The sequence below is a fragment of the Stegostoma tigrinum genome, chromosome 44 (genome assembly GCF_030684315.1).
Source record: "Stegostoma tigrinum isolate sSteTig4 chromosome 44, sSteTig4.hap1, whole genome shotgun sequence".
In the NCBI taxonomy this organism is placed as follows: domain Eukaryota; kingdom Metazoa; phylum Chordata; class Chondrichthyes; order Orectolobiformes; family Stegostomatidae; genus Stegostoma; species Stegostoma tigrinum.
In genome coordinates this window covers 15130108-15142287 of record NC_081397.1, presented here as the reverse complement: position 1 = coordinate 15142287, position 12180 = coordinate 15130108, and the positions used below count along the sequence as shown (strand labels likewise).

The window sequence follows — 12180 nt, the reverse complement described above, 5'->3', positions numbered from 1 at the left end:
GAAACAAAATTAACATTCTGCGTCCAGTGACCTTTCTGCAGAATTGATGGTGGCTGGGAAAACGTCAGTTTATATGCTGATAAAAGGGGAGTGTGATGGGGTTTGGAATAAATGTTAGGATAGAGCCTAACAGAGAGAAGAACATTTGGACAGAGTCGATAACGATCAGGCTGGGATGTTGAATAGTAATTAATGGGAACTCTTAGTGGGTGGTGGATAATGGCAGGGTATGTGGTAACAAGGCCTTGTGAGGGGTAGAGTTTAGGCCCAAAAATATTGATCTCGATACTGGGTCTGGAGGGCTGCAGGGACCCAAGTGGAAGATGAGATGTTGTTCTTCTAGCTTGTGTTGAGCTTCAATGGAACTCTACAGCAAGACAGAGACAGAGATGTTGGACTGGAAACGGGGTGGTGCATTAAAGTGACAGGCAACAGGAAGTTCAAGGTCTTTTTTGCAAGCAGAACATAGATATTGTGCAAAATGATTACCCAGTCTATGCTTTGTTTCACAACTGGGTGTTTTAAGAGAATTTGGACAGTCTTTGTTACTGGGCAAGAATAATGCAGACATTTCAAAGAAAAAAATGCCAGCTGTGGACATCACTGACTGGTCTGAGCGTTGATTGACCCTCCTGAAATGCCCGTGAGAAGGTGGTAGTGAACTGCCTTCCTGAACCGTTGCAATCTCTGAGCTGCAGGTCGGCCCACATTGCCATTAGTAAGGGAATTGCAGGATTTTCACGGATTGGCACAGACTGAACGGCCAATATACTTCCAAGTCAGAATGGTGAGTGTCTTGGAGAAGATCTTGCAGTTCGTGCAGTTCCCATGAACCTGCTGCTGTTGTCTTTCAAGATGGAAGTAGTTGTGGGTTTGGTAGGTGCTATCTAATTTTATATTTGAGAGAGTGGATGTTTGTGAATGTGGTGCCAATTAACCAGGAGCAGCTTTTTCATGGATAGTACCTTGCTTGCCGTGTGCAGTTGGAGCTGCACTAATACAGGTAATGGGGGCTACAGAGGGGAAACCTTTACATTCCTGACTTGAATGTTGGAGATTTTGGACAGGTTTGAGAAGTCAGGAGGGAAGTTACTTGCTGCAGTATCCATAGCCTTGGCCCTGTTATTGTAGCCATTGCATTTATCGGATGAGTCCGGTTCAATTTGTCCTTCATAGTAGCTCCCAGGATGTTGACAGTGGAGGATACAATGATGCTGAGGCCCAAGCCAAAGGATGCCTTACTGCACGACTCTGTGACACAGTTTTACCCTCACACACACTGATCAGACTTGATATAGCCTCCATCCACCCTAACAGCAAGGTCTATCACTACAACCCCCACTACAATCCCGAATCTCTCTGGTATTGGAGATAATGGGAACTGCAGATGCTGGAGAATTCCAAGATAATAAAATGTGAGGCTGGATGAACACAGCAGGCCAAGCAGCATCTCAGGAGCACAAAAGCTGACGTTTCGGGCCTAGACCCTTCATCAGAGAGGGGGATGGGGAGAGGGTTCTGGAATGAATAGGGAGAGAGGGGGAGGCGGGCTGAAGATGGAGAGTAAAGAAGATAGGTGGAGAGAGTATAGGTGGGGAAGTACGGAGGGGATAGGTCAGTCCAGGGAAGACGGACAGGTCAAGGAGGTGGGATGAGGTTAGTAGGTAGATGGGGGTGCGGCTTGGGGTGGGAGGAAGGGATGGGTGAGAGGAAGAACCGGTTAGGGAGGCAGAGACAGGTTGGACTGGTTTTGGGATGCAGTGGGTGGGGGGGAAGAGCTGGGCTGGTTGTGTGGTGCAGTGGGGGGAGGGGACGAACTGGGCTGGTTTAGGGATGTAGTTGGGGAAGGGGAGATTTTGAAACTGGTGAAGTCCACATTGATCCCATTAGGCTGCAGGGTTCCCAGGTGGAATATGAGTTGCTGTTCCTGCAACCTTCGGGTGGCATCATTGTGGCACTGCAGGAGGCCCATGATGGACATGTCATCTAAAGAATGGGAGGGGGAGTGGAAATGGTTTGTGACTGGGACGCAAGTGTAGCCCACACCTCCTCCCTCACCCCTATCCCAGGCCCCAAGATGACATTTCACATTAAGCAGAGGTTCACCTGCACATCTGCCAATGTGGTATATTGCATCCACTGTACCCGGTGCGGCTTCCTCTACATTGGGGAAACCAAGCGGAGGCTTGGAGACCGCCTTGCAGAACACCTCCGCTCAGTTTGCAACAAACAACTGCACCTCCCAGTCGCAAACCATTTCCACTCCCCCTCCCATTCTTTAGATGACATGTCCATCATGGGCCTCCTGCACTGCCACAATGATGCCACCCGAAGGTTGCAGGAACAGCAACTCATATTCCGCCTGGGAACCCTGCAGCCATATGGTATCAATGAGAACTTCACCAGTTTCAAAATCTCCCCTTCCCCTACTGCATCCCTAAACCAGCCCAGTTCGTCCCCTCCCCCCACTGCACCACACAACCAGCCCATCTCTTCCCCCCCACCCACTGCATCCCAAAACCAGTCCAACCTGTCTCTGCCTCCCTAACCGGTTCTCCCTCTCACCCATCCCTTCCTCCCACCCCAATCCGCACCCCCATCTACCTACTAACCTCATCCCACCTCCTTGACCTGTCCGTCTTCCCTGGACTGACCTATCCCCTTCCTACCTCCCCACCTATACTCTCTCCACCTATCTTCTTTACTCTCCATCTTCGGCCCACCTCCCCCTCTCTCCCTATTTATTCCAGTTCCCTCTCCCCATCCCCCTCTCTGATGAAGGGTCCAGGCCCGAAACGTCAGCTTTTGTGCTCCTGAGATGCTGCTTGGCCTGCTGTGTTCATCCAGCCTCACATTTTACTATCTTGGAATTCTCCAGCATCTGCAGTTCCCATTATCTCTGCTTTTAAAATTGTATCAGTGATATCAGCTTTTGTGCTCCTGAGATGCTGCTTGGCCTGCTGTGTTCATCCAGCTTCATACTTTGTCATCTTGCTTTTAAAATATCCAGGTTTTATTATCTTTGAATAGAAGTTTGAGTCTGCAGGTTTTCTGCCGGGCCTTGTGTTCACTGCGCTTGTGGAGAAAAGGTTTCGTTCCAGATCCAGTTGGGGGCGGCAGTCAGCTGTAGGCGGAGCTGGACATTTCTCTGTGTGTCACTCAGTTTTCTGCCCGTGTATCCTCTCACTCCCTGTCAGCTGTTTCTCAGTCAGGTCGGGGCGGGCTGTATAAAAATGGAAGGCGAGGCAGCTCGGCTCTCACTCGGCAGCGATTGGAGTGAAGAAGCGTGATGTCTGGGAGAGGGAAAGGAGGCAAAGGCCTGGGAAAAGGCGGAGCGAAGAGGCACCGCAAAGTGCTCCGTGATAACATCCAGGGCATCACGAAACCAGCCATCCGGCGCCTGGCTCGCCGTGGCGGGGTTAAGCGCATCTCGGGCTTGATCTACGAGGAGACCCGCGGGGTGCTGAAGGTTTTCCTGGAGAATGTGATCAGGGATGCGGTGACCTACACGGAGCACGCCAAGCGCAAGACAGTGACTGCCATGGATGTGGTGTACGCTCTGAAACGCCAGGGCCGCACTCTGTATGGATTCGGCGGCTGAGCAAATCAACCCTTTTCCAGCGAACCCAAAGGCTCTTTTCAGAGCCACCCAAACCCTCCGCCTGAGAGCGGAGACCTGAGGATGGGGAACCAGCACATTGGGCTGGTGCAGCGACTTTTAATTTTGCACCAAGCCTTTAGGAAATATATTAACTTCGTGTCCCGCGTTGCAAGAGAGAGAGCAAGATTGTTAAATTATACTGTCTGCAGTAACGTGTTTTATAATCAAGATATCCCTGCACTACAGATAGAGGTTTCACGGCCAGTCGATACGATACGGTTCTGCAGCTGGTTATGTCAGATACAGAAGGAGCGGCCGGCTCCGTCATGCGACCATGGCTGATCTGTTTCTCAACCCTAAATCTTTGATTCTCTTCCATGTGAATACCAGTCTATCAGTAATAACACCAGTGATAATGGGAACTGCAGATGCTGGAGAATCCAAGATAATAAAATGTGAGGATGGATGAACACAGCAGCATCTCAGGAGCACAAAAGCTGACGTTTCGGGCCTAGACCCTTCATCAGAATAACAACACCAGCTGTCCATACCATGAATAATAATTTGCTCTGTCCGTAACTTTGGGCCCAGGCGCTAATGATGTATATTACAGTGTTTGTACTTCATTGACGCTCCCAGGAATGATAATTTGTTCAGTTTTGATTCTGGTAGCCGTGCCGAGGTTTTAGTGGCGTGTTCATTCCACCTGCCTGTTAGAGATGGTCAGGAAATGATTCAGAGCCCACTCCGCGCTGACTGCAAGTTAGGTTCACAAGAAAATTTTGTAAAGCATAAGATATCATCTTAGGCGCAGGCGCATGGGACTTTGCTTTTTAATATTATGTAAGCTCAGGCTGAAATCGGCGGGCGATTTGAAATTGACCAACTGTCATTTCAAGTTAACCAATCAGTCTCCAATAATTATTTTACTGCCTTTTCTGTCCTTCAGTGGCTGTTTCTCGGGGATTTGAGGGACGGGACTGTATCCAATCCCAGCTCTTGGGCGGGCTCTCCATTCCCTTAAATAGGCAGCGCCGCAGCACGATCAGCATTGATAACAGCAGCCTGTGTGTGTGTTGCAGACAGTTGAAGAGAATGGCCAGAACCAAGCAGACAGCGCGCAAATCCACCGGAGGGAAAGCTCCTCGCAAGCAGCTGGCGACCAAAGCGGCCCGCAAGAGCGCTCCGGCCACGGGCGGAGTGAAGAAGCCTCATCGCTACAGGCCCGGCACGGTGGCTCTGCGGGAGATCCGCCGCTACCAGAAATCCACCGAGCTGCTGATCCGCAAACTGCCGTTCCAGCGCCTGGTGCGGGAGATCGCTCAGGACTTCAAGACCGACCTGCGCTTCCAGAGCTCGGCCGTGATGGCCCTGCAGGAGGCCAGCGAGGCTTACCTCGTGGGTCTGTTTGAGGACACCAACCTGTGTGCCATCCACGCCAAGCGGGTCACCATCATGCCCAAAGACATCCAGCTGGCCCGGCGGATCCGCGGGGAGCGCGCCTAAACGGAGCGTGCCCGGCCCTGTACATTCACCCCGAGAAACACAACGGCTCTTTTCAGAGCCACTAAACTGTCCCGAGAGAGCAGCAATCGTCAGGCACTGGACTTTAGTTAATGTCATCGCACAGCATGCTATTGATGTCTCAATGCAACAGGACTTACAGAAAATGAATGGGTCTGGGATGCACGAATTGATATTGAAGACGAGGCAACTCGGGACAATCAGGTTTATAAATTTTCAGTAATCACAACAAATTCAAGTACTGCATTCCACCCTTTATAATTGATACATTTCCAATTGAACCGCCTGTGTGGGAATCGCTTCCCGTGGCGTTTCCCCAGCTGTAACTGAACTTGCCGGAGAAGGAGGGTGGGAAACAATCGCCAATTTCAAAACCCGCCACATTATACAAATGATTTTTGTAGTTTTGGCCATGCAATCGAAATTTTGCCCAATCTCCCACAAGTGTATTCGATCCTCTGAGGATGGTCGGTTCTGTCTCGCATGGCATCTTTCTGGGGCCGAGCTATTCCATGTCTCATGTTCCCTGGATGGGGATACCGCTTTGAGTCACTATTTAAAGTCGCAGTCGCTGTCCCTGCAGCAAACCCTCCAACTTTGTTCGTCCCGTTCTAGTTTTATCACTGTTAAAGCGAAAACAAAAGGGATGATTTTTGCGCGTTTAGAGGACCGTGTTTGCACATAAAATGAAAATTAGTTAGCCAGCAGTGAAAGTCTAGCTGCTTTTCACTGATGTTGTGGGTGGCTCTTAAAAGAGCCTTTGGGTTGTCAGATTCAAGAAGTGTCTTCACTTTTTAGTGGCGCCCCCAGCGGCGGTTTTCTTGGGCAGCAGCACGGCCTGGATATTAGGCAGCACCCCGCCCTGAGCGATGGTCACACCTCCCAGCAGCTTGTTGAGCTCCTCGTCGTTGCGCACGGCCAGCTGGAGGTGCCTGGGGATGATGCGGGTCTTCTTGTTGTCCCGGGCCGCGTTACCGGCCAGCTCAAGGATTTCAGCCGTCAGGTACTCGAGCACCGCAGCCAAATAGACCGGCGCTCCGGCACCCACACGCTCAGCATAGTTACCCTTTCTCAGGAGCCTGTGAACACGGCCCACCGGGAACTGCAGCCCAGCCCGGGACGACCGGGACTTCGCCTTCGACCGAGCTTTCCCGCCACTGCCCTTTCCTCTCCCAGACATCGCCACAGTCTCAAACACTTTCACAGAAAATACTGCAATGCGGCCACATCCCGCCCTCTAATACCTTCGGGAGGAATGGGGGTGCGGCCATTGCTGATTGGTCACATTGTTCAGTAATTCCTAATGTCGTTTCAATGCCCAATCAGATATCTGCTTCCCTCACCAATCCGGAGAGGGCCCGGGGAGGAGGCCGGAAAATCCCGGCGCCAACTCATCAACCGCTTTCTTTCAAACTGGAGAAGCCCGCCAATAATTTCGAAATGGGTAGAAGTTTTACAAAGAAGAATGCGTTCTTACTTCGGATAATTTACTTTTAGAATACACCTATATACGTCACACCATCTCTCTCTGATTTCCCGGCCTAGTTGAAACCAACTATTTTTGATCTTGAATTCCCTCCACCCCGCGAAAAAACTTAACATTAAGCGGAAGGGGGAAAGAAAAGCCCGCCGAAAGTTATTCTCTGCACAGATTGAATTTAATTCACATCTACACCCGGATATAATAATCAAAGTATCACACAACTGTTTCTTTCTCGTTGAATTCAATACTGCTTTAAACAATATTTTACAATCTCGCTCCCTATTGCACAAGATCAACAATATTTCTACTTTTGCGATGCCAGTCCGGCAGCTGTTCTGCTTTTATCTCGGTTCACTTGGAAATTTTCCCGCCGACTGCAGAAAGCCTCATTTCCAGCTTTCTGAAAAACCGGATAGAACCCGCGGGGAGATTTGAAAATAAAACAAAATTCCTCTGCGTGGAAACCGTAGGAAAATACCGGCGCCAAATCATCAACCGTTTTCTGTCCGATTTGAAAAGCCCGCCAATATGGGCAATACGAGGAAGAGTTTTTACAAGTATTTTTGCGTTAATGCTTACGATTTAATTTCCTTTCAGTTAAAAATATCCACTTCACATAATCTCTCTCTGTCACTCCCTAAGCAACACCGTTTTCCGAAAACATTGTAAAATAGCCCTCACTTATTGTGCTGGATCAGTCTTTCCGGACGGTCTCGGTTCATTTTGAAAGCCTCTCACCGACAGCAAAAAGCCCCACACACTGCAAACTGAAAAAAAAAATCGGAAAAATTCCCTGACAATTTGGAAATTGAAAAAGGAATCGCGCGGCATTTCTCTTAATGGGACTCAAATAAGAGATCATAATTTTTCATTGCCACGGGTGAAATCCAGCGTTCATACCCCCATTGGGACAAATTTGAAAAACCCTCCAACATGTAGGATATAGGGGGAAAAGTTTCACAAAGGGGAATAAACAGTTTAATTTTTCTTTGAATTTAGTTCACTTTCACATTACAAGTGCACGCTGATGTATTTATAAAAACTTACACAAAGTTTTTCGGGGTGAACGGGTTAAAACTTGAAACAATAGTTGGAAGTTGCCCTCCCATATTCTCCTTGAACACAGTTTCACACTTGCGACTGCAATCCTGGCTCGGGCTTTATCTCAGCTCATTTTGAAAGCCTCTCACCGACAGCTGATATCCTCAATGACAAGTATCCCCCAACATCTGTTCGTGGGACTCGAGCAGTTAGTTTTCTTTCCAGGGGGTGAAATTCCTGATCAAGGGGTAAATAATAACTGGAACACAAAGGAGTTGTTGAAAAAAAAATGACTGAGTGACGATGAATGTGCTTTCTGTACAGGGAGGGAGGAGAGACTGGGTAGGAAGGCAACCGAAACTAACCGACAGAGGGACAGGGACCGCACGGTAATGTTTAGAACGTTTGTGTAAACAAAGATAAAGATTAGGGACATTAACCATAGACACCGAGAATCATTTACAAACGTAAAATGGTTCAACTGCTTCATTGAAATTGTGGGTGGCTCTGAAAAGAGCCGTTGGGTTTTGGATGTGTGTTTTTCTCAGCACAATGTGGGGTCTCACTTGGAGCTGGTGTACTTGGTCACCGCCTTTGTACCCTCCGACACGGCGTGCTTGGCCAGCTCCCCAGGCAGCAGCAGCCGCACCGCGGTCTGGATCTCCCGGGAGCTGATGGTCCTGCGCTTGTTGTAATGGGCCAGGCGGGAAGCCTCCCCCGCGATACGCTCGAAAATATCCTTGACGAACGAGTTCATGATGCTCATCGCCTTGGAGGAGATGCCGGTGTCGGGGTGAACCTGCTTCATCACTTTATAGATGTAGACGGCGTAACTTTCTTTCCTGGATCGTTTCTTTGTCTTGCCGCCTTTCCCCGGCGCCTTCTTGATGATTTTTTTGGCGCCCTTCTTGGAAGTTGCCTGCGCTTTCTTCTCATCCGGCATCGTGTCGGTCGCTTTCAGATACAATAAACGGAAGCAGGCTCGGAGCTCGCTTTTTATACGCTGCTGGCGTCAGCAATGCTCATGAGGGATGGGGGAAAAGTCTTGTTCCTGATTGGGTAGTTTACAAGAATGTCAGACCATGCGATTAGCCTTTCTGTGATTGGTTAGTGTGAAACACAAAGTGGATCTGTTCGGATCTGCAACGAAATGTGAAACACAAACCGAAATTTTGTACACGGACCAAATTCCTAGCTCCTTGCAGTTGAACTTGTTCCTGTCATCCACTAACATTTTGAACACTACCTCCGAGATTTTAATTGTGACAGGGTGTTTTATTCTGCTCATAGTAATCTTTTGTGAGTGAAATGTTACCTTGTTTCATCACTAGCTGAGATTTCCTTATTAGGCTGTGGGCAGGATTGTATTGTTCAGACATGCGGGTTTATTGAGGGACACTTTGCTGAATATCTGTCAGTCTCTGCATTATGAGAATGGGAGTGCAGTTCTCGATCTGTCCCTGTCTGTTTAGGCAGTATGAATGATGATTATTCTCTCATAAATCAGTCCCCGTCATACAGTCCGAGAGATGTACAGGGTCCACCTCGTCCATGGAGAGCACATATCCGAGATTAATCTCGTTCCATTTACTAGCATTTGGTCCATATCCCACGAAACACTTCCTATTCATATACTCATCCACATGCCTTTAAAACGTTGTAGTTGTAAGAGCCTCCAGCACTTCTTTTGGCATTCAACCCATTCACACACCACTCTGTGTGCAAATATTGCACACCTTTGGTTCATTTTAAGACTTTCCCAGTCACTTAAACCCATGCCCTCTCATTTTGCATTCTTCTATCCTGGGGAAAAGATCTTGATTATGCACCCTTTCCACACCACTAAATTTTATAAACACAGCCTCCAACACTCCAGGCACGGTTTCATCAAGGGGAAGTCATGCCTGGCAAATCTGCTTAAATCCTTTAAGGAAGTAACAAGCAGGGTAGACCAAGGAGAGCCAATGGATGTTATCTACCTGGGCTTCGAAAAGCCCCTTGGCAAGCTGCCGCACAGGAGGCTGTTGAGTAACATAAGGGCCCATGGTGCGAGCATGGATAGAAGATTGGCTGCCTGGCAGAAAGCAGAGAGTGGGGATAAAAGGCATGCTTTATACATTAATGATCTGGATGAAGGAACTGTTTGCATTCTGACTACATTTGCAGATGATACAACAATAGGTAGAGTGACAGGTAGTATTGAGGTGCTGAGGCTGCACTATGAAATGGACAGGTTAGGTGAGTGGGCAAAGAAGTGGTAGATGGAGTACAATGTGGGAAAGTGTGAGGTCATGCACTTGGGTAAGGAGAATAAAAGCATGAGAGATAATGATAACTGCAGATGCTGGAGAATCCGAGATTAAAAAAAAAGTGTGGAGCTGGATGAACACAGCAGGCCAAACAGCATCTCAGGAGCACAAAAGCTGACGTTTCGGGCCGAGACCCTTGATCAGAAATGTGGGAGGGGGAAGAGGGCTCTGAAATAAATAGGGACAGACTGGGAGGTGGATCAAAGATGGATAGAGGAGGAGGTAGGTGGAGGGGAATCTAGAGTTGCAGTGGTGTAGAGATCCCCTGAGGTTTGTCCAGATTCTCCAGCATCTGCAGTCACCATTATCTCTGATACAATTTTAACTTCACTGCAAAGCGTCTTCCAGGGATGCCTGACCTGAAGAAGTTACCATCCTCCCTCCAGAATAAAAGCATAGACTCTTTTCTAAATGGGCAGAAAATTCAGAAGTCTTGCGTACAAAGAGACTTGGGAGTTCAACTCCAGGAATCTCTCACGGTAAACTCACAGTTTGAGTCAGTAGTCAGGAAGGCAACTGCAATACTGGCATTTATTTTGCCAGGACTTCAAGGCAGAGATTGACAAATTCTTGATCTCACAAGGAATCAAGGGCTACAGGGAGAGTGCAGGGAAGTGGAGTTGAAATGCCCAGCCTTGATTTAAATGGTGGAATGGGCTTGATGGGCCGAATGGCCTTACTTCCACTCCTATGACTTATGGTCTTGAAGATGTTTAAAAAAAAAGGATGTGCTTATGAGGCTTTGGAAGACTCGAGTCAGGCCACATTTGAAGTAGCATGTGCAGTTTTGGGCCCCATATCTCAGGAAGGATGTACTGCCCCTGGAGCAGGTTCAGAGGAGGTTCACGGGAATGGTCCCAGGAATGAAAAGCTGAACATATGAGCAATGTTGAGGATTCTGGGACTGTACTCTTTGGAGTTTAGAAGGATGATAATCAAAACTTAGACTACTGAATTCCTGGACAGAGTGGATGTTGGGAAGATCCTTCCATTGGTAGGAGAGACTAGGACCCAAGGGCACAGCCTTCAAGTAAACGGAAGACATTTTAGAACAGAGATAAGGAGAAACTTCTTCAGCCAGAGAGTGCTGAATCAATGGAATTCACTGCCACAGAAGGCTGTGGAGGCCGGGTTATTGTGTACATTTAAGGGTGAGATAGATAGGTTTTTGATTATCAAGGGGATCAAGGTTATGGGAAGAAGGCAGGAGAATTGGCTAAAGGAACGTCTCAGTCATGATTGAATGGCGGAGCAGACTTCATGTCCCAAATAGCCTGATTTCTGCTCCTATGTCTTATGGTCATATAGTAATACAGTACGGACACAGGCCCTTCCACCCAAACTGGTTCATGATGACTGTGGTGCACACTCAGCTGGATCCAACTGCCCACATTATATCCCTCTACATCCTTCCCATCCATGTACATGTTCATTTTTTTTTAAAGTGTTGATATTGTGCCTGCCTCAACAACTTTCTCTGGCAGCTGATTCCACATGTGCTCCACTCTCTCTGTGAAGTTGGCACCCCTCAGGTCCTTCTTAAATTCTTGCCCCCTCTCACCTGAAACCTGTGCCCTCTAGTTTTCAATTCCTCATCTGTGGGGGAAAAAAAACAAACACGATATGCATTTATCCGACCTATGGTGCTCATGATTTTATACATCTGAATAAGGTCACACTTCATTCTCCTACGGTCCAAGAAATAAAGTCCTACCCTGGCCAACATCTCACCATAACCCAGGACCACTAGTCCTGCATAAATTTTCTTTGAACGCTTTCTAGTTGAACTCGGTCTTTTTTACAACAGGGTGACCAAAACTGTACACAATACTCCATGTCTATTCAAAATGCCTCGATCAATGAAGGCCAGCAAGCTGAATTCCTTCTTCAGCACCCTATCCACCTGTGACACTGCTTTAAACATACTACGTACCTGTACTCCTTGGTCCCTCTGTACCACATCACTACTCAGGACGTTACCATTTGCTGTAAAAGGCTTACTGTAGTTTGACATTCCAAAGTACAACACCTCACACTTATCTCCATTGAATTGCATTTTCCCATCCTTAGCCCACTTCCCCATCTGATTAAGATCCCTCTGTAATTTTCGATAACCTTCCCCACTATGAACGATACTGCCTAACATTGCATCATCTGTAAACTTACTAATCATGCTTTGCACATTCACATCCAGATCATTTATGTCAATAACAAATAACAAA

At 47.9% G+C, this 12180-nt stretch overlaps 2 protein-coding genes across 2 annotated transcripts; one reads left to right on the top strand and one right to left on the bottom strand.

Moving 5' to 3' along the window:
* Nucleotides 1–4670: 4670 nt before the first annotated feature.
* Nucleotides 4671–5107, top strand: LOC132206863 (histone H3). The gene has a single exon (XM_059641975.1). It carries the CDS (start codon nucleotides 4697–4699, stop codon nucleotides 5105–5107), a length of 411 nt encoding a protein of 136 aa, XP_059497958.1. The 5' UTR covers nucleotides 4671–4696.
* A 2647-nt stretch (nucleotides 5108–7754) lies between these two features.
* On the bottom strand, nucleotides 7755–8592 carry LOC132206862 (histone H2B 1/2-like). The gene has a single exon (XM_059641974.1). The coding sequence runs from the start codon at nucleotides 8590–8592 to the stop codon at nucleotides 8212–8214; it is 381 nt and encodes a 126-aa protein (XP_059497957.1). The 3' UTR covers nucleotides 7755–8211.
* Between the last annotated feature and the right edge of the window lie 3588 nt (nucleotides 8593–12180).

What these genes read in the sequence shown, in the direction of transcription:
- LOC132206863 (XM_059641975.1), top strand. Translation starts at nt 4,697, where the DNA reads ATGGCCAGAACCAAGCAGACAGCGCGCAAATCCACCGGAGGGAAAGCT.
- LOC132206862 (XM_059641974.1), bottom strand. Translation starts at nt 8,592, where the DNA reads ATGCCGGATGAGAAGAAAGCGCAGGCAACTTCCAAGAAGGGCGCCAAA.